General features: G+C 36.6%; 1 protein-coding gene across 4 annotated transcripts in view; it reads right to left on the bottom strand.

Annotated features, from left to right (window-relative positions):
- PTPRQ (protein tyrosine phosphatase receptor type Q) overlaps positions 1 to 25,289 on the bottom strand; it is a 147,117-nt gene extending 121,828 nt beyond the window's left edge. For 3 of the 4 annotated variants that reach the window (XM_074827146.1, XM_074827144.1, XM_074827143.1), the window contains exons 1-15: positions 23,798 to 25,289; positions 21,375 to 21,515; positions 20,641 to 20,776; positions 19,295 to 19,549; positions 18,102 to 18,319; positions 14,618 to 14,804; positions 14,193 to 14,477; positions 12,270 to 12,554; positions 11,333 to 11,602; positions 9,745 to 10,005; positions 8,144 to 8,274; positions 7,841 to 7,970; positions 3,668 to 3,818; positions 3,059 to 3,165; positions 2,457 to 2,554 (exon numbers count right to left, since the gene is read on the bottom strand). In XM_074827146.1, the coding sequence (XP_074683247.1) occupies positions 2,457 to 2,554; positions 3,059 to 3,165; positions 3,668 to 3,818; positions 7,841 to 7,970; positions 8,144 to 8,274; positions 9,745 to 10,005; positions 11,333 to 11,602; positions 12,270 to 12,554; positions 14,193 to 14,477; positions 14,618 to 14,804; positions 18,102 to 18,319; positions 19,295 to 19,549; positions 20,641 to 20,776; positions 21,375 to 21,515; positions 23,798 to 23,845 (2,703 nt within the window). In that variant the 5' untranslated portion in view covers positions 23,846 to 25,289. The remainder of the gene's footprint in view (positions 1 to 2,456; positions 2,555 to 3,058; positions 3,166 to 3,667; positions 3,819 to 7,840; positions 7,971 to 8,143; positions 8,275 to 9,744; positions 10,006 to 11,332; positions 11,603 to 12,269; positions 12,555 to 14,192; positions 14,478 to 14,617; positions 14,805 to 18,101; positions 18,320 to 19,294; positions 19,550 to 20,640; positions 20,777 to 21,374; positions 21,516 to 23,797) is intronic. The other variant, XM_074827145.1, reaches the window with a different exon arrangement.
- Between the last annotated feature and the right edge of the window lie 306 nt (positions 25,290 to 25,595).

Genomic DNA, 25,595 nt, shown 5'->3' on the forward strand with positions numbered 1-25,595 from the left:
CTCATTTATTCAGACAAAGAACTGTCTAATGTGGCTGCTTGTTTATGAGATGCTGAACAATAACACTGTGCCATAAAGATCAATATTACAGATGACAATTACTTTCCACAGGATGGTAAAAATAACCTGACCACATACAAAAGTATATCTGAACTGGTTCAAAACATGAACAAAATAATTTAATTTAATTTTAAAATTTGTAAAAATACTCCCAGATACATCAGCAAATTGTGCTGGGGTATGTTAAGTGGCTACCCTTATTCATTCAGATCAATGCAGTTTTACACTAATGAAGCAAGAAGAAATGTCAAAAAACTATACTAATTCTCAGATTTCAAGTTTTAGATAAGGATATAATCGAAGTCATGGGGAAGGGGAAAGAAAAGCATTGGACACTGTAATATTGGAGTATAAACTGTGTGAGACCGTTAAAGCAAAATACTTTGTCTCATGGTAGTGCTACATACTAAAGAATATCCTAGTCAAGTAAGTTAACCGTACAAGACTACACCTTGAAATGTTTATTGATTTAAATGACATGTTTAAAGAACAGTTTACTATCACGAAGTTTTACTGACTGCATGACCGTGTTCATATAGTGACTGCGAAATGCAAAGGATAATACAAGACAGACTGCAAGAGACAGGATAGAAAAGAGAGACTGGTTGAATGTTGTAGTGAAACATGATCCACAGAGGAAGTATTTAGATGTCATAGTGGATTGTTTCTGACCAGAGAACTGAAAGAACAAAAATAACTGTAGATTCTGTGCTAAGCATTGCAAAGGATATGGTTGAAACTACAAATGCTGAAGAGCCACTCTGTAATATCAACCATGAAATATTAGTACTCAGCTTCTTTGTAAGTATAAAAATAAAAAGTCCGGCATAGTGACATTTAATTAGAAAAGGAGAAATACTTAAAAATGATCAAGCAAATTAAAAGGAAATTATGAGGAGGACCCGAAAGTGTCATTGTACAAAAAACATTGAAATGCAACTTTAATACATCATACACCGCTCAAAAAGTTTGTAGGGGGAATGTAGAAACATCAAACCCATTTCAACAGTAAAGATGATTACTTTAAGAAAAGATACCCTTAAAAACTGAAGATCATGTCAAAACAAGAAAAATAAAAACTATAAACTTGTCTAATTCATGCAAGATAAATTAAGAAGCACAGACAAGCATGGCAGAGCAGAAATACAGGTCAGCAGGCCAAGAGAGACTGAAGAGCAAATTTAAAATTATATAACAACTAATGAAAATAATAATTTAAACACACAATAAGCCTATCTGGGTGTTGGGGAGGCCACTAGCTGACCAAAGTACAAAGGGAGCACTCAGTATAGACAAGCCCAAGCCCATGTGAAAAATAGTAACTGAATTATTTGTTTCAATGGTCAAGGATGTTCCCACAGCAGAATCATTTTAAATGAAGTATGAATTTTAAGTGAAACTGAGTAGTCTCAAATTGAAATGTCCACAGAATAGGGTTTTTTAAAAGTCTGACAGTAGTCAGAAAGGTAGACAGCATGTTATGGCCTAGGAAAGGAGTAGGAAGCAAAACAGAGAACACTATTAACATTTCGATAACTCCATTATGCACCAAATCTCAAGAAGGATATCAAAGGCTTACAAAAATTAAAGGAAAAAATAATAAGAGACATAGAATAGTTTCCATAAGAATGCTGCACAAAAGACAACTGAGAAATTAAAGCTTATAAAATCATGAAAGGCATGGGTATGGTGAACAGAGAAGTACTAGCTATTTCTAATATTTCTAACAAGAACCTAAAGAATACCAGGTTTTAAATTTTAAAAAAGTGTATTCTTTCAAACACAGTATAATGAAATTGTCAAGTATAAAGGACTGGACAAATTCAGGAAAAACAGTCACCGCTTTTCTTATATACGTCCAGTTTCAACCTATCACTCGGAAACCCCTAAACTACTTATTGCCCAAGGCTGGGAGGGTATGGGAGGTATCAAATGTTTGCAGTTTTGTCTTGTAAATTGCTACATTTTAAAAAAAGAAGTTTTATTCTGCAACTTTCTAAACAACACATTTAGATCCTTCTCTATAGAATGAATGTTTTATTTTGCAGTTTAATTAAATTAATTTGTATTACAAATTTGGAAAGCTAAGAAAAAAGGATTACATTGCAGTTGCATCCAACCCTTGATCTGTAGTCTTTTATTGCACACTAGCTGAAAAATCAGTTTTTGAAAGCTTTTAAAAGCATAATTTTATAACCTTTTAAAAAATTATTATGTAATATGAAGTATGTATTTAGCTGATCTTCTCCCATAGCAGTATTTCACTCCCATATTTATGTGGGTTATAAAGACATATATTTATTGTTGTGTTTGCAGTACATACAGGATGATAATTTCATTGAGAAAAGAAAAAATATGTAAAGGATTGCATTGGTTTCTTCCCATTCTTATCTCACCTGAAACACATCAAATCCTCCTCTTGGTAGTTTCCAAGAAAAATAGACTGTATTTTCTTCTTGCCCAAACATCTGTAAATCTGACGGTGGATCAGGATCTGATGTAAAGACAGGAGGGGATGCAAAATTTAATATCAAAATAATCTATATTACTTTGAAGGAAATTAACATGTACAGAGGACACTGATGTAATTCATTATTTTATAGTTCAGTGTCAAAACAGATTTCATTTTGTACTGAAGAAGAGTATAAAATAAATTAAATTAACCTCTACATATTAGCAATAGAATCAGAAATAAAATCAATGTTTGTAAATTTTTATGGAAAAGTTGTATCATCCTAATATTACTGCTGATTCAGTTACTGGCAGAATCCCAATAACTATAGAGGAAATTTATTTGTGTTTTAAAAGCTTTTACTTACTTAGTAACTTTCAAGGATGTTTAGTCTTTCTTTGAAAAGAAAGACATATATACATTAATCCAGCCATTCTTAAAATGCATTAATTTAATAAGGAATAGCTTTTCTTAGACAATACCTTAAAATATAACAACTCTAATTATCTGAAATCATGAAAAATTATTAATAAACCATGAACCTACAGGTGCTAATCTTGAGGATGGTGGGGTGACTTCTTTTTAATCCACTGGTTGTCACAACACTGATTAAAAAATCAGTGCCTGGCAGAAGATTCTCAAATTTGTACATTCTACAAAGATTAAAAAAAAAGAGACTGTGTTCTTTAGGATTTTAAAAATGCACGTATCTTCATATGTTAATTCTTTATAGTATTATGGATATTATTTACATATGATGTGTGTATACATGTGTATACGCTGTCAGTGAAAGACTATTTTAGTCTCATAAAATCTTAAATAGGATGCATCACACTATGGTTCATAGCACACTGAAGTACTAGAAAGTCTTAAAAGCTTAAATTAAAGATCCAGAATGACACAGGTTCTAGTGGTGCTCACTCCAGTGCAATATTCTGTTTGCTCTTCTTTGCAGACATATCATATGAGATTTGCAATTTGTTAAAAAATTAAATTCTTAAAATAATCTTTTTTCACATGGTATAGTAATGTATATCAACTAAACCATCAAATACATATCACATAAAGTAACACTGCAGGATACTTATTTTAAATATACAGTGAAACATCTGTTTTGAGTTCACATCAGTTATGTTTTAAATGTAATCCTCATACCTTACACCAGAAGTTAACTTTTTCTCTTCATTGAAGACCGTAGTGTTTATTGAAATAACATATCCATCAAACATATTTTGGGCTGGTGGCCAGGTAACAGTTATTGATTCAGAGCTTCTGCTATAGTTCAGATACTTAACTGAGCTTGGTACTGTGTGACAATTAAAAAAAGTATTACTTTTAAAATGCATTTCAAATACTTTATGACAGGGTTCATGTCATCAGAATGCAATGAAAACTCCACAAAAATTTATGTCATGTCCTTGCTTATCTCAAGGACACACAGACTAATACCACTGCAGTAATGTGTACAGGGACTTCTGTTATCCGCGAGATCCAGAGCCAAACTGCTTGCTGCTCTGTAATGCTACTTAGTGCAGTTCTGACAGATGTGGAGTTCCTCAAAAATGGACAATACCTCAAGAAAAAAGGTAACACACTGAGCTGGGACCAAAGTCCCCACTAGCACAGTATCTTGTATTCAACAGTGGCCAAAAGCATATGTCTACAAAAAAACAAGACTTGCATAGAATTAGTTATCTCCCAGAGATTATTAGATTATTAGTTATCTCCAGACTGTAGTTTGCAGCCCAAGGATTTCCTGAGCCAAAGGTGATTTCTGTGAATTTATTAAACCTTAGCAGATTTCTCTTTTATGAATGTCTTCAGTCTCCACTTGAAGCTATGACCACAATCATTACACAAAATGTCACGTGGCCAGAAGTTCTGCACTTATCTACAAATTTAATAAACAACCATTACCTTCTGCTTGTTTTCTACTTGCTCTCTCCTACTTTCAAGTCCTTAGTTCTTGTAAAGGAAATGTCTGTGAATTATCATTTCTTACTCACTCCATAATTACCTCTCCATGACTTATCCTCTTACAAATGATTTTACATTACAACATTGCTTCTGTATCAGTTTTAGCTCAGTGGTTCCTTAAATGCAAAACATTACCTATCTTTGATCACACTTGCTGCTCTTCTATGAGCCTTTCCAATTGCATCTACTATACTTTACTTTTTCACAATAGCGACCCGTTAAAGGAAAAATATAACATGCCAGATCCAACAGCCTGAGAGACCATGTCCCCAGGTCCAACCAGCAGCAAGGCTGAAGCTGTATTCCCAGCAGCCACACACACAGAGCACACATATACACCACATATATACACATATACGTGGCTGGCCACACAGCTCACAGACAGACAGAGCACTCACACAAACACAGACAGCATCAACGGCCTCAGCCTGCTCTGCTCTCCAGCTGAGAATAGAGGTCCACTAGTGAGAATACTTAAATACATATGTACAAGGTGGATCTCCCCAGCAGTTGGGCTCAGACACTCAGTCTGTCCAGTAGATAAGCCTGGATCCCTGTCTCCCCAGTTGCTGGCACACACAGAGAGCTGGCCAGGACTTCCCAGGTCCCAACAGGCAACCCCTGCTCTGCTCTCACCCTTGGAGACACACAGATGGTCTCACACCCAGAGCTGGCCCATCCACCCCTTGCTCCCAGGCCACTTGACCTCCCCACCAGTTCATCCAGCTGGATGTCACCAGTGGTCACACAGTCACACACCTGCACTCGCTCCAGATGCTGCAGCACAGACAAAAGGGCCCTCTGACTCACGGTCTGACTCCATTTGCTGCACTCACACTCCTGTACACAAACATGCTCACAGAATAGGAAGGAGTTAGAACAGGATTTAATAACATAGGACAGATTGTGCTGATCAGGTGCAGGGCACAGTCAGACAACCAAATTATTTACATGTGATGAGTCAGTTCTATCTCCTTAGCCCTCTAGTTTCCCACACTTGTTCTTCCCCAAATCACCTATCTCCTCCCTTTTCCTGCCTTTGATTCATCCCTTAAGCATTCCATAATAAGCCCGCATGCAATCCCAAACTACTTTTCCCTGACATCCCACAACGTGTCCTACGCCCCTACACAGTAACACTCTTAGTCCAAGAGGTGATCCAGAGAGCTCCTCCCGATGACCTGTCTTGATGTGCTCCGCGCCCAGACACAGGGGCTGAGGGTCTTCCAAGAGCCCTGAGAAGGACCTGGACAGGCTCTCTGTTCATCAGGAGTCTGTAGTTTGGGTTCCTGCCACTGTGTTCCTCTGGGCTTGTAGAGATTGAATGGGTCCTGTGATAGGCCTGGGAGTAGCCTGGCAGTGTATTATTTGGGCTCCCCTTCCAGCCACTGCCTCTCTGGGCTCCTTTGTTGGTGTGTGGGTGAACTGTTACCACACAACCAAAGGGACCAGAACTGCATGCTGTATTCAAGAGGCAAGAGTACCTGGATTTCTATAGACAATACAGCAATGTTTTCTGTTTCTCTCCTAACATCCCAGCTGCTTTTTACTCTGCTGAGCTATGTGTTGATCTTTTCATGGAAGTACCCATCATATTCTCAAGATGCCACTCCAGAGTTGCAACAATCAGCTCAGAGGTGACTATATATGTCTGAAGTTTGGGTTATTTTTGCCTTTGTATCACTTTGTGCTTATCACTTTATGCTTATCTACACTGAATTGCATCTGACATTTTAACATTCAGCTACTGAGGCATATATGATATTTCCCACAGTTATTCTGCACTAGTTCTCGTCCTTACTATCCTGAGTAACTTTACATCAGCAAACTCTGTCACCTCCATGTTTGCTCACTTTTCTAGATCATTTATGAATGTGTTGGACAGAACAGGTTCCAGAAGTCGTCTGACAATCTCCCTCCACTGTGAAAAATACTTCTATTTTCTATTCCTTGTTGTTAAGTTAATTTAAAAGACTGGCTGCTTTTTTAAGAGCCATGGTAAGGGAATCTCACTGACAGGTTTTTGGAAATCCACACAGCATGTATCAATTGTATCTCCTTTACGAAGTATTTGATAAGTCCTTGAAAGAATCCAAAGATGTTTTTGAGGCTGACTTTTCCTAAACTAGCAAGATCCTTCCTTGTTATACCTCTAAACTATAAAATACTAGGTAGTTTATTATTAGCTATAACTTTACAACTAAAAAGCAATGTAATGTATCTCTAGAGTGAGGACAGCATCAGAACCACTGCTGAGTTACTCTGATAGCCAAGAGTCACTGCTAGTCTGGCACAGATTTTATCTAGAGCTAACAACCAGAACTGTTGTTGTCTCCACACCATGATCTCTACACCCAAGAAAGGTACCATTTTTCACTAGAACAGGGCATCTCAGTATCTATGGCACTGAGCATTATGGGAGACAAAGAGCAGCTCAGAGACTCTGAACTCTCTTTTAATGTAGTTTCACTGGAATAAGAACATGCTTATTGAAAGAAGAAGCAATAGTAAACTGATACAACTCTGAAATTATTATCTAAAGACAGATGTGAAGGCTACTGGCCAGAGTACTTACTTCCTGGTGATATCTGAACAGATCTATTCACAGTGCCATCAAAAAGAAGCAACATAATTGTGTTACGAGTGAAAGCCCAATATGGACAAAGAGGAGAAACATCATTCCAAAAATGAAAGAACGCTTCAGAATGAACATACTTGCTGGAGTGAGAAAAAGAAGCAGAAAAATCTGACTTCAAGGGATCTTAATTTAGAACAGAAAAAGAGTAACAATAATAGTTTTTGAATACATAACGAAAGGAAGCCACTAGTAAGTAGGAGAAGAACTAGAATAGAACAGAACTATGCTGTTGAGAATCAAATGTCCTAACCCAAAGTAAAACTAAATGTAGAAAAGCCCAAATTTAGTTCTGATGTAAGGGGAGGCCAATGAGAGAACATCATAAAACTAATTTGGTTCTGAACACCTAAGTGTGTTCAAACCCGGCACTGAAGTGAGAAATCAAACATTAAAGAGAAGTCTAAGGAAAAAGATATTGTTTTCTGTAATGCTGGCAGCCAGCATGCAAGTATCAGTTACTTGACTGTACACCTGCTTGACTCATTATGAAGTTAACATTGGTAGTTCATTGTACACTGTAACCATATTCAAATTCTTAAAGGACACACACAGTCAAAGAATAAGGAAAATAACAATGAAAGAGAATAAGGAGAAAATTATGAAGATGACTGAATTACTTTTCTCTATTTGCGAGAAAAATAAAATGCAAGGAGAAAACAACATATACAGATGGAGTAGAACAAATGCTGAATTTGACAACATTGTGGTCTCACCTGTCTCTATTTCCTTTGTCACAAAAATACTGTCTCTGAAACCTTCCTTTTCTGTTCGAATTGTAAAGTTGTACAGCTTACCAGGAGTAAGGCTGGAAAATGTTGCTGTTTCTTGCTTGACCTTCTGGACCTGGAAAGCCAAATACAGCTTTCACAGAACTGCTTGCAAAATTTGATTATCTTATGTAAATGGTACATCCACCTATTTTAATATAGTTTGTAATTTAACCTCTGATTACTTAATAGAAGACTTTGAAAAATAACTGCATTGCCTATACACAAGTGGTCTTTTAAAAAACATACCCTGAAAGCACTTGCACAATTTGTACATGTAACTTCATATTGCTGAAAATCTCCATCAGCACGGTCCCAAGCAATCTGTATTGAAGTGTCTGTAACGCTACCTTCTCGCACATTGAGTGGAGCTGCCAGACCTACAGAAGAACATAAAACACATTATAGTTCAATCCAAGACTTTGTTCAATCCAACACTTTTTATATCTCCTGAGGAGACATAAAATTGAACACAATCAGTAACAGATTCAAAGAAATAGAGGGCAAAATCTGATCTCAGGCATGCAAACACACAGATATTACAAAATAGAAAAAAAGAACAAAGAGATAATATTGCCACTACTTAAGGAAAACTGCTTGCTTGTTTATCTTAAAATTACACGGGGCTGAACACGCTTTTCTCCCTGAGGAGCTGGCACTCCTAGGTGGGAAAGTCCTCCAGAATGAAGTTAATCCCCCCAATACCACCACCATAGTGCTCAGAGTGTACCTAAATTTTGTCAAACTGATCAGCAAAACTGGGTAGACCAGGCAAGACAAATACCCTTTATCCCTAATTAGTGTAATCTTGTCTGACACAATTCAGATCACATTACAAAGGAGCTTTCACTATTCTCTGCATCTCTTTTATCCCCAACACAGTTGTTTCTGGCCGGAATGCACCAAAATTTACAGTTTTTCTAAGAAAAACTGTACACATGAGGGGTCAATAATTTTTTTTTCTTCCAAGTTTTTGGGGACCCAGAAGAGACAGAACAAAACTAGGTTTTCTAAGGAAGTTTCACACTAAATTTAGGAAATACTTTCATAAGATCAATCAAATCCCAAGTTTTTATTAAAACTATATTTTAAGAAAAATCAGCTTTCAAGATTTTCACTATTTGGGGAAGAACTCTTCTGTCTTGCTCTCATTCTCCTTTCTTCCTTGCTGCTTTTTATCCTACTTTTATTTTTCCTTTTATAACATTTATACTCTGAAAGAAACAGAGCAGAAAAGAATTTCAAAGGAAAATTATAAAACAGGAAAATAAGAACTTCTATTAAAAACAGGAAAATCAAAACATAGAATTTCAGAAAGTATTTTTAAACAGTTTTTAAGTTCTTATTAAAATGCCTTTTCAAAGGCCTTGCTAGAAGGAGTCCCCTACCCATAATACTTTTTAAAATGTCTTTGTTATTGAATTTATTGTCTTGAAAAATGGGAATCTCAATACTTTCATTATTTGCTTAAAGTGCACCAGGAGGAATAAACTTACTAATTTCAAAACACAGAAGTACCTTAATTGATACTCATCTTCAGGCTAAAAGAAATGGTCAAAATGTGTCTTGTTTCCCACAAGGACAACAATTTAATACAGCTTAAATTCCTGAAATACTTGCTAGACATTTTTATAGACTTGATATAAAAAACACCATTTAGAAAGGTATAGTTATATTCTTGTTTAAAAAACAGCTAGTGTTAGTATAATTATTAATTGCTTACACAGATATATCAAGGTCACTTTTAAATAGCCTGTCTTCTACTGCACTGAAATAAAAAAGTTAAAACAGTTTACAAATCAAAATTTAATATGGTGCAATTTTTTTAGAAACAAACTTAAAATACTCACATGTTTTTACACCAGGTACATGGTAAAAGGAGCTCAACATTTTTCCACTTTTTGTGGAGACACAGAAATCATATTCTGTTCCTGCAGTAAGGTTTTCAATTGTTATTTTACCATCACCTTTTAAAATGAATGTCGCATTAGGTCCTCCTTTACTTGTAACATATATGCCATCAAAGACTCCAGTATCAGGCATGCGAACAAAAAATACCACAGCATTGCTATAAAGCACATAAGGAACTACAATTTGAACAGGCTTGGGCTCTAAAAGAAGAAGAAAAAAGCCACATATTAAATCAGTTGAAAATAAATTCAATGAAAACCACACAATAAATCTGAAGCTTGCCCAGTGCAAACAAATGGCTACCATAATAAAACATGTCATTGCTTAGAAACAATAAACAGCCTGATGTTTTTAGGTGTTTATTACTGAAATCCTGAAGTTGATGATCTATGAATCATAAATGCTGATGATTTATGAATCAAAGCAAGTTAGGCTTCCAAAGGTATCAATTAATTACCTTTTCAACAACAACTGCATCATGAGGGTAAGTCAGACTAGATGAGAAAATATGCAGAAATGTGCATGGGGACAGGGAGATGAACATGGAGAATGAGATGCATTTGATGGATGCAAATATTGATGTGTTTAGTTTTCTTCCCTTAGAGCTGGTTCTGACAGCGGTGAAAAATCCCATCTAGAATTTTCTGTTATCTGTCTTGAACGAGGTATTAAATCTGAACCTATATAAATAATTCTGAAAAAGACTAAACCTGCTACCCTCCAAAATACTGCAATCCTTTAGAAAAAATGACAACGCAGTATTTCATATATCTATAATCCGACAGCTGCAGCCTTTACGTACCACATGTGTAAGTGAATCCCGCCCATTACTTTCACATATGCAAAAAATGTATACTGTGCCAAAAGCATTTCAACATTTTGGTAAATTATGACCAACAGGAAAGACCCTTCGATAAACAATGTAAAGCTTTTACCTTTCAGCTACTACTACTTCTAACTCTTAAAAATTTCACAGCACCCTCTTACCAATAGCAGGGTAATTTCTCTCTCACGGTTCACAGAACACCTAACACATCTCCTGGCAGAGATCTTTGCACACATTTTTCTGCTCACCTCAGTCCTCCCTGCAGATAACTCAGCTGCCACAGCAGCTCCTCCTTCCCTGACCCCACATCCCCTGGACGGGCTCACAAGGCACATTTCTCTCCTCCTAAACAGTCTGTTTCAACCATTCCAATATTTTGTTATTTCACTGCAAATCAGTGATTCACTGGATTTCTTCTGTCAGTGGGAACAGGATTCCCTGCTCTGGTCCTTATCATAGTCAAGCAATATTCAGTACTACCAGTGTGTTTCCCAAGGCTGCATGTTTTTGAAAGTTAACAGCATCTGCTTTGCTGTTAACAATTAGGATTGGATTGGTACATTTCACATTCTGGTTTTGATCCTGGTTTTGCTGTTAAGCAAACTGACTTGATCTACCAAATTTGTTAGGTGATAGTAATGATAATGAGACTGATGCGTGTATTATAGTCTGTAGTTTCCGCTGTTAAAAGGTTATCTTACTTAAAGTGCACTGAATGGTCTTCAGTTCACTCATATTTCCATTATTCACACTTGCCACTGACATTTCATAAGTCATTCCAGGAATTAGGAGATCAATCTTGAATTCTTCTGTACTGTTTACTAAAAACTTTGTACTGCCACCTATGTCCGCATTAGTTTTCACTTGAATGTAGGATTCCTGACTCTCTTGTGGCAGCTTCCAGTGAAGGATTACACTCTCTTCTTGTACATCCTCTGGGTGAATATATACAGCTGTAGGTGGACTGACAGCTTGATCAAAGAAAAAGATGTCAGTATAAAACCGTAGATCAAATTTACCATCAATTTACAATCATCTCCCAATGATGCCCTTTGGTTTATTTTTTTTTTCTAAAAATTTCATTATTTTAAAACTATTAAATCATTTAATTACTTCTTAAAATAGTTTGTAGACAACTACCTTTTACAGGCAGATTCTGCTTTCTGTTTTCTCATAACAAATAGGGACTTATCTTACAAGCACATTATGTCCCATTGGATATATTCAGAGTAACAAAGATAACACAATCTGAGTCACAGTATCTATGATCAGAAAAATAAATTGATCTGTCTTCACCTACGTAATTTGAGACATCATGTAATGTTTCTAATTTGTAAAATTAAATAAGAAACCATGAATACTTATAAAATAGCATGTCACTTCTTTAGTACAGATTAATGAGCTGTAACTAAGTAAGTGAATAAATAAATAAGGGTATAGGTACACTCACTCCTCTGGAAGGTTCTGAAGGTTAGAATCAGTAAACAGAGAATACAGAAAAGAATTCCCCCGACTTTCCCCCCCAATACATCCCAACAAACTGCAATCTGTACATGGCCTTAAAAATACTTTCATGCCTTGTATTTTCAATTTAAAATCTGTCTAGTGAAATAAAACCTCCAGAAATGGATACATCACCTGTTGTGATCAATATAGGCTTCTCATGGCAGCTTAGAGTTCCTTTTTCAGCTACATTCTGTAAATATACCTGATACTGATGATAAGGTTTTACATTTCCTATTACTATTGAAGTCTTGCTTTTTTCAACTGGTAACTGTTCCCAGATGTTGGTTTCAGTATCCAAAATGTTGAGGAGGTAATAATGAAAAGAAGCACTGGATGAATGCTGTGGAGGCTTCCACTTTAAATGTATTTCTGCATATGAAACATATGTCGCTTTTAACTTCTGGGAGTGCAGTGGTCCTATGGAATAAGATTAGGAATAGAAATAGGATAATAGCTTCTGGTATCTTTTACCAATAACTTTTTTTTTCAAATACAGCCTGAAAAGCTAACAGTACACACTTACATAAATGCTAAATAGTATTAGAGCAAATCAAAGCAACTTTCGACTGTATCTCTAATATTGATACACAGGGGAATAATCTCACTATCTAATTGAGGATTTCGGAATGACCCAGGTCTTTATGTAGAACTCAGTCTCCTCACTTAGGTCCTCTATCCTGTACTTCAGTCAGATCAGAAACATTGTCTAAGAGAAATGGTATGAATTACCCATGCTGGTTAAAATCTGGTCCTAATGAATTAAATGGCAAAATCTATTGAATTTCAGAAAGTGTAAGTGTTCAATGCACACTATTTTTATCAATAATTTTAAAACAGTTCTTCATTATGTCTCCTACACCTCTTCCACCAATTCAGTCACCAGTCTAATAATTAGTAAATTGTCTTATTTCTCCTTGCCTGGACAATCATGTTTCTGTAGATAGCAATGTTGCAGATGAAAAGCTGATTTCTGAGGTAAAACACGTTTGCTTCTCATAGGAGAAATCAGGAATATCTTTCCTCCATTACAGAGGTAACTTGCTTTACAAGGTCTTATATACAGAAAAGAAACCATCAGATTAGGGAGCAGAGAAGCTGTTAGGCACAGGAGACAGGAGGACTTTCAAGTGCACTAAAGCAGCCCAGGGGAAAAGGTGAACTGTACAAAGTGTACTTGCTGGAGAAAAGGAATTGTTTTTTCCCCTGAAGAAGAATCTGTATTTTGTTCTGACTTTTAAGAAAATGGACATCTGTCTCATATTTGGACTGCCTTGTCAGAATTGGTAAAAATGTTAGGGCAGTATGTTTTCTTTAACTTTTGCAAATCTGAGTATTTTCCCAGTACCACAGAAACAGGAACTTGAAGAAAATCTCCACCTACAATTGTGTCCATGAAGTAATTTTTCCTTGAGGGTGTGTCCATTTGACTACCTTTAGATGCAAAGGTATTTTTCATCTCTATGAACTGGCAAGTGTAATTTGGCTTCATTCAGCTAGATTTTACTAAAACACAAGTTAATTGGTTCATGAATTTTTCTTATGCCATACTTCATCATGCAGCAGGTCAAAACACATTTTTTAAACCATGAAGCTTGTCTTAATCTTTAGTACAGATATATAGGGATATCTCTGTTAATTCCAAAAATCTTTTACTTCAGATTGGAATGTATGCTTCTGCGTTTTATCAGCATGGCCAAAAAATACCTTACTGCTACTCTGACATCCAACTTTCCCTTTGGACATCAGTAGGAATTCTGTGAGTAAAATTATGGTAAGAATAATATACTTCACAGAAACAGAATTGGTAGCTGGCTTGTGGCCACTGAAAACTCCTGAGTTTTTCCTCATGAACCCCAATAAAACATTTTAGCTCAAAAGCAAAATGAAAACACTGGAATCCACTATAGCAACTGGTCAATCCTGGATTCAGAATTCATGCTGAGAGTTATTTATATTTTCAGAAAAAATATCAACAAAGGAATAGTGTAATTAAAGGAATAATATAAAAAGTGTATGATTATCTGGTTATTACTGATATTTATTTTTGTAACTTACTTGTTTCTACCTTCAGAATTGGACTTAATATAGTCTGTGCTCCTTCTGGGTTCCTTGCTGCTAATAAAAAACTATAGTAAAGGCCAGGAGACAACTGCGTAATTTTTGTTTGAGTTGTATTCACAGGCAAGCTCAGAATGTATGGTTTCCACTGATCAAAATAGTACTTAATTATAAGTGCAAAGCCTGACTCAAGCCATATGTCCATACCACTCCATGTAAATACAGCTTCAGTTGTCTTGACATCGTGCACACTAAACGTGAAGTTTTCTGGTACCAGAGGTACTGAAAAAGAACACCAAAAATGAAAAAACATTGAAAATAATTAAAACCTTTGTCTTTTTATATTTTTATCTTCAAAGATAAACATAATCAGGGAAAGGCTTTTAAAAATAAATGCAAAAGATTGGAAAAAATATAGTTACATTCATATTCACAAATATATGGTAGCCGTATATAGCAGAAAAATCCTGTGAAGAAATAATCTGGACCCGTGGGATCTCTCTGAAGGGCATAGCAGTCAGTTTCATTTTCTGGTATCATTGACAAAGGTGAGATACCAGCCTTTAGAAGGTAAGGAGATCCATCTGTCCACAAGAGCTGACCTTCTTCCTACATTGAAAAAAATGAAATAAAACCCCCATGTATTTTTACATTATATTGATGAATTACTAAGGCTTTACTCATTGCAAGCATATCTCCTAAACATCCAAAATTCACATACTTCATTTATACAAATTAATTATATAGGAATGTTTTGAATAAAGTAAATATTTCAGTGTAAAATTCTGTGCCATTACAAAAGACTACAAGGTTATAATATAAGCCACATAAGACTAATGTAGAGTGTTTGATCATTACAAACAATCCGTTAAAAATCAATATTAATCAAATAATCTAATAACCATGGATGGATAATTTTCTTAAAATGTTTTTCATTTAAAAAAAATCAGTCATTCAAAAATATTCATAAATTTGTTCTGAAAGCAAAAATCCTTTAGCTGAAAAAAATCCAGGGCTAGATTCACAATCAGATGAGGAAATGCTATCTTTCCCCCTCTCTCCTATTTGCTAGTAGCTCAGCAGTTAGGACGCTCACACCTGACACCAAGCTTCTAACCTTTGAGGTACTTTCAGGTTCTCCAGCAGAGCTCTACAAATACTAGACTGGGACAACATGGTATTTTAGAGGAAAGATGCTTGTAGAATATGCTTACAGCATTGCAACGCAGACCTCTCTAGTGGGAGACAGGTTTCGGTCTGCACTGCACTAACATATACTAACATCTACAGGAGAATAATAAAAAACCCAACACATTTATGCATGACATTGGAGTGCTCTCAGGAGGAATACCAGCGTAAGTGCTTTCAGGCATAGCAAGTCTGTGGTCCTACAATCTAAGTAAATGCTTTAAGTACTGTAATGGAGAAAAGTTGAGGTACCACCATAATTTTAAGACTTCCATTGCTTTTCCATTTTGTCAGAGATATTCAAAAGCGGGTGGGGGGAGGAAAAAAAAGATTTTTTTCCATTTCTCTGAGGAAACAATAAAAAATCATGTCTGTTGAGACTACGCTTATTTTTTTCAATTCATCAGTTGAATTGAAAAAAATAAAATACTGTGATGTCTTTCTTTTTCCCAAGAGAGCGAAGAAGATTTTCAGTGGTATGAAATAATTCAAAATCACTTTCAGGAGGACTTCTGTGTCTTGCCTACCATTTCAAAAATACTGGGTAGATCAATGTATATCTTTTTCTTATATTGGACTTCCTGGGCACCAGAGTTAACTACAAGGACAGGAAGCCACAAAATACTACTATGATACAAATCTCTGTAGCAGAGCTTGTAAAAGAAAAACCTCAGTAAACAGTCTTTGGCCACCTTTTCCACTTCCTAAGTCTAAAGAACTGCACAGAGTATCAGGACAGATGTGTATGGATGGGGTGATGGACAGGGTATCACCAAAGCGCTCCATTCATTCTTACCCAGCACACTGACCTACATCTCCAGAGTCCCTGTTGTCTTTCACAAGAACGCTCACCTTCATCAGGAAGGGTTTGAATGCAGATACAGATCGAAACAGGGTTAAAGAAGGAGAAACTGCAAGAATACAAATGCTGCAGAACGAAACCTGCTCACAATGTCACTAATTTTTATCAGTGCTTGGCAGTTTTCCTAAGGCTGCTGAAATCTTCTGAGTAGGTTATAGTCTCAACTTTTTTTCATAGAACATTTCAAGTCTCACAGGTATGGGGAGAAAAAAACCTGAAAACAGAAATTTAATTCCCTAATGGTTCAAATATGGAAGGGAAAGGAAAAATAATTGAATCTACATTTTTTATCTCAGATTTTAAATAAGTCATGCTAATCCTAGCATATGTCCCATGATCTTTGAATCCTGGGATAAGTACAATTTGGAGTTCTCATAAGATGAGAACAAATGACAACAATGACACTTAGAAGAACTGTAACATGCTCATACAGTACTTGAACACGCTAAGTACAAATATTTAGGAAAGAAGTAACTGAAAAAAAAGCATTTTATTATTATCCCTTGCTACTCTTAAAACAAGGTACTCATCTAGTTCATTTAACTGACTAGCCTCCCACAAACATAAAATGCATGTAACGATTAAACAGTTGACTAAGTCAAATTCCAAACTGGCAATTAACTCTTTTCTGTGTAATCAGAGTTTAAAAAGAAAAAAGCCACCTTTCTAGCACTCTTTCCAACGTGCAAAAATATTATGCTTTCATGGGACATGTATTTCTGGCAGCCTCTTACAAATACTATCTTATTTCTAAAATACCAAATTGGTTACAATTAATATCACTATGGTGTAAAAATTATGGCAGTTCTAAAATCTCATGCATAAAACAATATTACATGTAAGATGTATATATTACTGGTGCTTTACTAACCAGGAATGCATCTACTAACCAGAGTGCTTCTCTAACCACTAATCTAGACAAGTTTGTGTTTTCTCAGTTTGCATGTTATCCCACTCCGACTTGTTTCTGTAGCCCCATTAAGTTACTTTAAGAGTCTGCAAAAAATAAATTTTCTGTCTATGACATGTTTACCACTTACCTCCTGCCCTTACAAATAAAGTTTACTTTCTTTTTACTGTTTTTTGGAGCATTTCTTTAAAATTAATTTGACAAAAAACAGTATTAAAATTAAATTTCAGAGTATAGATTTTCAAAACAGAAAAACAGTAGCTTTCTCCCAACCTTCTGATACTTACCATAAAAGAAGTTTTCACTAAGCCTAATCACAGGAAGACTGGATCCCACATTTCTGGCTGAGTGCCTCCCTTTCTGAAAGCCTTCCCAATACTTTCATTTATCTGTGTAGCTGTTCCCAAATCACACACCACACCACAGTGAGTCATTTAATAACAGCAGAGCTGGCATTAAGAACCCTCATATCCCAAATATGAGGCACAGGAAACTTTTTACAAGAAATACCTTGCTCCAACCCCTTCTTCCACTGGCCTATCCAGCATCCATACTGGACAGACTTTGCTAAGCTAACATTTCAGACCTGCATCAAAATTGAGAAAGCCAACCCCAGACTCATACCCATAGCAAGTAACATACGAATAGAGTAAAATTTAAAATCTGGTAACGCAGCACCACCTACAGGCAAAACAATTTCCCTGTGAAGTACTCATGAAAAAAGAAACAGGTTATGCATAAACTGTGTGTTTTTTTCCCAGCTATGGCCTGCTAAATATTTTCAGTAATTCTAAATAAGAATAATGATTCCTCTTATAACTACTAATGACTATACAAACAAATAACCAATTTACCGTGTAGCATTTTCTATTTCAAAGAATTGGGCTCTATATAAAATTCTCCTGCTTCCACATATGTAATAGCAAAGAAGATAAAATAGACTGACCTTTAGGTCATTAAGACCCGTCCATAACATGATTATTTGACTAACTGTCTGGAGATAAGACAAAATAAAACGACGCTCTTCTTCACTCCCTATGTCAAGTAGATGCGCCCCTCGTGAAGATGTTTTACAGATTTGTTGTGCCACCTTCCATGGCTTGCTCTCCTTACCCATTCGATAGCAGCTGCTTTGGAATGCCACCCACCCTTGGGAACAGGTGCCTATAGGTGAACAACGACAGGATTTTAAATATATCCTGAACCATTCATGGCAGTGCTACAGTTTAAGATTTTTTACAGACATTTTTATTACAGTAGCATTTAATTAATTCACAATTGCAAACCCCTCAAAATTGAGTAATTATGAATCAACACTCCTTCAAACTCCTGAGTGTCTTAAAAAATCTGATTGACTGAAGAGTATCAACTACAACTCACTGAGGCAAAAAAAAGAGATCCTTTAATTTTTATGCTACTCTAGGAAAAAAATCATTCTTTAAGCTTAGTTTCTGATGGTTCATTTTTTAAATTTTAAAACTGAAGTTAACAGATCATTTGTTTTTAATAGTTTCCTGGCTTTAGGAAAATAATTATTTCCTTGAATTTGAGCCTATATAATCCTTTCTTTTGTGTTCCTAATTTTAAAGATTTTAAATTGCATTATCATAGTATTTAAAGGAATGAAGTTACACAATCAAGCCGTGACATCCTCAGAATCCTGCCTCCTTCACAGCAATTCTAACAAAACAGTGTAGCTAGGTTAGACACTCAGCAGTACAAAACAATCACTCTGAACGCTGGCAAAAAGTGTTCCAAATCCTTACCAAATTCAAAATTCTCCCTGCCTTTTCATGGAAACGATATAGCAAATTCAATCCATACACTCAAATAATTACAATGCTTAACCTCAACATTCACTTGACTCTATTTTAGACTGCAAAAAATGTAATTAGCTTAAAATATTTGCACATACAAATTTGTATCCTTGCTCATAAAAATACTAAGAAATATTAATTAGTAATAACCTTTCTATATAATTAACATTCAATTTCTTTCAGCTTTCTAGAAATGAAACAATCCACATCTATTAAAAATTATAAAATGGAATACAGGCTCTTTACAATTTACTCTTAACTCTTCTAGAAAGTATGCAGTGCTTCCTTGCATTCATTGTGACTACAACAAACTAACACATACCTGTTTCAGCTTGAACATCCACTGATTGAGACACATTTACAAATTCAAGATGTAATTGTTCAAACATAAACTTAAATGTATATAAAGTGGCAGGTGTCAAATTACTCCATACAAAGAATCCACTGGTTTTTTTTATAATTTGCGAAGTATCATTCAGTGAAACTGAAACTGAAACTTCTTTGGTTATTGTACTCCAGTTAAAAGACACTGTAGTAGCTGTTACAAATGTTTTGATGTCATTTTCTGAAATTCCACCTAGTAGACCAAGAAAAAATAAATACTGTCTTTACCACGAGGGAATAATTAACTCAAAGTTTTATTGCATCAATATTATTATTTTTTTCTTTTGGGAAGCAATGAGGGATACACACAGTAGGGTAAGAAAGGTAGTGGTAGTGTCAAAACAAAAAATGTCTTACTGAGCCATTAAGAAAGCCCTGCTCATGTTTATTGTCATGGTATGTAAACTTATGTCTGAAGCAACCAGAAATAAAAGTGTATTTAAGGAGTTTTTACCTGTAAAACTACATACTTTAATAGAGTATCAGTTAAGTAATAGATGTCAAGGGCAGTACACATTAGTAGCATAACCATTATTTCCTGTAGCTTGCTGAACATACTTTCAGCAGAGTTAATGGCTGCTGTAATATTTTCAACTTACTATGTATTTTTCCCAGTGATGTTGCTCGTATTCAGATCCTAGACTGTATTTCAAACCTAGTATCAACTTGTAATGTGTACAGAGGTAATGCTATAAACTATTTTAAAGCAATCAACAAAATTAAGATTAGAAAGCCCTTTCATTCTAGCAATCGGTAGGACTTGTGGTCCTGAACAGATTTACAGCTCTAAGTCTCGCTTTTGTAAGGTCAGTGGCTAGACTCAAAAATTCTTACACTGTCTGTCCCAGTTAGTCACAATACTAGAATCTTCAAGTTACTCATTAACCCTTTTTAAAGAGGGACTGTCATAAAGCGGAAACAAAAAAATTTAGTATTTTTAATTTATATAAGACAAACAATTACAACCCTACAGTGATATGAAATTGCCAGGCTTTAAGTAACTTCCTCCATGGTCCTCTTTGATAAATCTCTCCTCCTAGAATTACTGTAGTATACCAAAGCTTGTCAGATTTAAAAATCTCCCAAACTCTTACATCAGTCCCATATTGTTATACAAATCAAATGAGTTATATAAAATTATTCCTTCTTCCTGTTTGAAAACTTACATTGATACAAATGTTGCAAATACATGAGTAAACTCAGGATTTCAACACCTACTTCTTTAATCTTCAGTATTAAGCTAACTATAATGTTACCAAAATATTTTTGTACCACTCTACTTACGTGTCATAAATGATTTTACACTTAAGATTCGGCCATTTTTTAGGGATTCTATTGTAATATCGTACTTCTTATTTTCCTCAAGCAGAATTGTAGTGCTGAGAGGTTTCTGTTTAACTTTAGAAATATTTCTTACATTCTGAAAGTTCAAAGAATTTCTGGATATAGTGAAAGTAATAAAAATACAATTCATAAATGATCTATGAAGTTTTTAAAAGGGTGGCTTATATTGCAGCATGTCAAACTTAAGGCTGCAGTTAAACTGCAAAATTCCCAATACATGTAAAACAAAACTTTTTAGAAATCAAACTATTAACAAACACATTCATGTTAAAATCCCCACATTTTCTTTAAGCACATCATATGCTCAAAACAAGAACAATGCCCTCCCACAGAGATCTGGGGGTAGTGTCTGTGCCTATCCTGGAGAAGTTAGACTCCTCCTTCAAACCACAGTACCTTGAAGAACTTGCATATTCTTAACTTTGAACACATGCCTATCTATCCTTATTCAGCCAGGATATTCAAGGGTCATTTAAGTCTCACTGGCTTCAATAGGACTCTCAGAGTGCACAGAAATGACATGAATCACGGAATTCAGTACAAATTTTCCAAACTTTTTCTTTATTTGCTATTTTACATTATTTTTTAAAAAAGCAAACACCCATTAACTACTGGTATCTACAGCTTAAATACATATTGAACTACTTATCACTTAGATGATTGATGAAATTTACTTTTTCACTGAAAGCATCTGCAAGCTGATAGGTTACAATGTAATAGTCTGGATTTTCTCCTTTGGGCAATTCAGTCCACTCCATCAAAACTACTCTAGTAGCAGGCTTTTTCACTTGGCCACAGTCTAGGCTGTCTGAACCCTGCAACAGAAACATACATGAATGCAACTTAGTAGAAAATGCAGAAAATGTATCTAACTAAAAAATTAAATTCTGTCAATTTAAACCATTCTACCTAGAACTTTTCAGCTAGCAAGAGTTTTTATATGGACCAGTGTCACCACCCCTACTGTGTGACACAGAGGCTTCATAAGTTTTTCAAGTTTTCTCTCCAGAGGTGGCCAAACCGTGTCAGTTGATCCAAATATGTCCTACTAGGAAAAATTTGTCATCATTTTAGAAACAAGGTCAGAGATTTCTCTTGCAATGTACATATTGCAATCACAGCAGTCAGTCAGGACTGGGAGGTCTCAGTCCTATTCTCACATTATGTGGTAAAGACTTCAGTGGCATCACTTTCACAACTTCTGAATATCTCAGAATAAGAAACAGCAACATTCAAGAGGTAAAGAAATAATTTATTAAACACCTCCCTACCAATGCAATTTAGACATGGCAGTACAATCTTTGTGCAGCATTTCAACTTCTTACAGAGGTCAACTCATTCTAGACACAAGTCTTCTGTATTTTTGGCACCACCTTTTTCATAACTGTACCTGCCTTTGAAGGACTTTGGCTTAGTTCTTTAGAGAAGCAGGTTCCTTCTGTGTTTGAATTTATTTGGAACCAGAAACTTAGGGGTTGCTTCTGCCTAACAGGATATAAACGTGAATCACACCTCTAAAATTCAGAGAAATTGGGGCATGTGATGCCAATCCCTATCACATAACATTTATTAAAAGACTGCAGTTCTGTCTTTTAAGTTCCATTTTTATTTTCTTTATGAATTGGGATGACAAATAAAAGTCATCATTTAGCAACGAACTCAAAATGCAGTTCAAAAAAACAAACTAAAAACCAAATAGGAACCCTAGTACACTAAAAGGAGTTTTATTATTATATTATTTTGTGTTCTCTTGTAAAGCAATGTACCACATAAAAAAAGCCCGTAAAAAGCAAAAACACTCAGCTCTCTTCTATTTTTTAATACAACATACTCTAGAAGTCAGTTTGGTTTAAGGTAACTTCCTTTAACTAATGACAAACTAACACAACCATAAATCTATCAAGATCTTAATGTTCAGAGTTTAAATCATACTTTTTAAAGTATAAATTTTATAAAGTCTAAAAAGCCTTTAACCTCTGCAAATCCTTTATAACAGGGTGCATACCACCTCTTGGAAGCTCCTGAATTGACGTGCTAGACTAATATTGATGGCATACACAAAAGCATTTAAGGAATACTTTGCCAGGAAAAGTAGCAGGCTTTTAATTGATGGGTGTATAGCTGGCTTGCATCCCCTGAAAACAATCTAGTCCAGAGAAGCCAAACAATAGAAAAATCTGCTTTTAAAGATAATAAAAACATTTGCCAATAATTGAATTAACCATTTTTAATAATATTCCACCATCAGCAATATTGTATGCCATTTTACTGTATATGAATACGTACTCCTAGACCTAAAAACAAGAATTAAATTTGCAAGTGTACACAGAAATTTTACGATACTTGTATCTGATGAGAGGCATTCAGAATGTCCTTTTGTTGCCAGTATCTCACAGCTCTCTCCTCCAAAGAAAGGGAGTGGTATTTGTACCAGTAATAGACAGAGCTTTGAAATCACCTTTGCTGCAAAGCACGTTCAGCTAAATGTGAAATAAAGACTACACATACAAAAACTCAAATAGAAATAAAACTAGATAGAAACTAAATATAGATAAATATGGACAAGACTATTGCAAAGCGTACTAGAAAATTAAGCAGAAAGATACATGTGGTTCTTATGTATGGATTTCTCACATTAACAGTCAAACACAAAGGGCTAACCCAAAAATAGCAGGTTTGGATCAGAAAGCAAAATACTTCTTGCAGAAGAACACTTCCTAAAGGCATTGCCAGAGTATACTCCTGGGTCCCAGAACAACCTTGAATCTTCAGCATCTTCATGCCTGTCTCCACAGTGTCCAAAAGGTGACAATTTACACAGCAATATGAGCTATCTTAGGACTTAAAGATACTGGGATCTCTTACTTCTTGTGGAAAGCAACATTACACCAGAAGCAGGAGACAATAAAGCAGATTAAGAATCTCAAACCAGCTTCCAACAATTTAAATAGAAGGAAGACTGGGAATGCTCAGTAGCAGTAACTGAAAGGTCCCTGTGTCTGCTAAGATAAAAAAGCAATCCACATCACGAACCATCAATTTTGAACATTCAATCAGAGTATCTATCCACCTTCAAAAAAGGGAGTATTTTTCTTACCTTAAATAAATATTTTAGTAAAAGCAGGAGAAGAGTTGCTTGATCCATAGAGAATGAAATGTTATAGTGCCAGTGTTCCTTGTACGTTTGAATCACAACAGCTTCCAAACAAAAATCATGTTAGAAATCTATGAGAAACACTAATACAAGTATTTATACTTCACATAGATACATCAGCAGCCAATGGTGCACCTGGGATTTGCATTTTAGCTCTGGCCCTGCCTCTTCCCAGACATATATAAAGTTTCCCAAGATCAGCAAAAGGCCATCTTTTAATTTCACTGAACTGTGGATGTGCCTGTTGTTCATCAGTCATTTAAAAACCCCTCAGTGTAAAAAACGTCAGGGTTTTAAAGTTTTACTAGTGATTACTGGATCAAAATTCATTGAAATCAGTGTAACCCCTTACACTTTCCTGAAGAGACTCCGGTTGTTTACCACGGTACGTATTTGTAGCAAGAGGCCCCCGTGTCAGTGTTCAAAATAAGCCTTAAAACATTTCTCTGTGGAAGTAGTATCCCCAGCTGCAGAACCCATTGATCTGTCTTGCTAGAGTGTCCAAGAAGAATAAACAGTGTAAGTTTATTATCATTTCTGTTAAATTTGCTCATCAAAAGACACGTGCACACCAGTATAGCACCAGGAACTGCTTGAGCAAGTCTAAAATTGCTTACAGAAAATACAAAATCCTACTTCTCAATATAAAAGCAGAGCCTATAGATCTCTGAACTCGCACACAACCTACTTATTACAGGACTTCTTAAATTCCTAGTTAGTAACTACAGCACACAATTCCCGGGAGAAATCTTTACACCACCAAGAAGACCTGAGCATTATCGGCGGAATAACGAGCCACCGCCACTTTCTCCTGACAGCCCCCCGCCGCGGTAGACCCCACACCCTGGTGCCTGCCGCGGCCATTTTAAAGCCCCCCCGCCTGACGAGGGCTACTCAGCCGGGCGGCGCTGGGGACTTGCGGGGGGCAGCGCTCATCTGCAGAGCCCAGAGTCGAGCAGGCGGGAGCGGGGCGGCCAGCAGCAGCCGCGGCCGCCCCGCGGGCCCTTCCCGGGAGGGCAGGCGACGCTCCCCTTTCGCGGAGGAGACAGACACCGACCTGCGGCGGAGAGGAGGCCACTCCGCCGGGCCTCTTCTCCGGCTCTGGTCACTCTCCTCTCGCCCGCCTCGCTTTCTCTGTCCCCACCCCGCACCCCCCCATTTGTTCTGGCTTTTCTTGCCCTTTCCCCGGCTGCCGAGCGGCGGAAGGAGGGTTGAGGTGGGAACAGGGCCGTGTGGTGGGGCCTCAGCTGCCGGCCCTCGGGTCCCCTCATGTCCAGCGGAGACGTCGCGGCGGTCCAAACCCGAAGCTTCCCGCTTGTTTCCCGCTCCCTGAGGTGCAGCTCCGCTCCCCGGAGCTCGCCAGGCTGGCCCCGAGGCGGATGTCTCCGTCGGCAGCGGGTCGGGCCGGGCCAGCGTGAGGGGAAGCGGCGGCGCGGCGCGGCCTGTCGCCCTTCTGCTGCCAGCCGTGAGCCCGCGCCGCGGAGCGGCCGGGAGCCCAGCACCGCAAAGCCTTTGTTAAAATTAAAAATTGCTGGTATGCCAAGATAGATGTGTACGTATATAGGAAGTTATAGTCAAACTATTCCTGCGATTACCGGGCTAGAAGTCAGCTGTTAACAGGCTGGGCGCTGTAGGGTGAGTGTTTGTGTGAAGAGCTGTTGTGCTTTGTAAAGCAGCAACCCGTCTGATCAGCTCCCATACCCGATTTTAGTGTTCTGTTACCCAGCTATGCTGGAATATG

This window comes from Strix aluco, chromosome 5 (genome assembly GCF_031877795.1).
Source record: "Strix aluco isolate bStrAlu1 chromosome 5, bStrAlu1.hap1, whole genome shotgun sequence".
Classification (NCBI taxonomy): domain Eukaryota; kingdom Metazoa; phylum Chordata; class Aves; order Strigiformes; family Strigidae; genus Strix; species Strix aluco.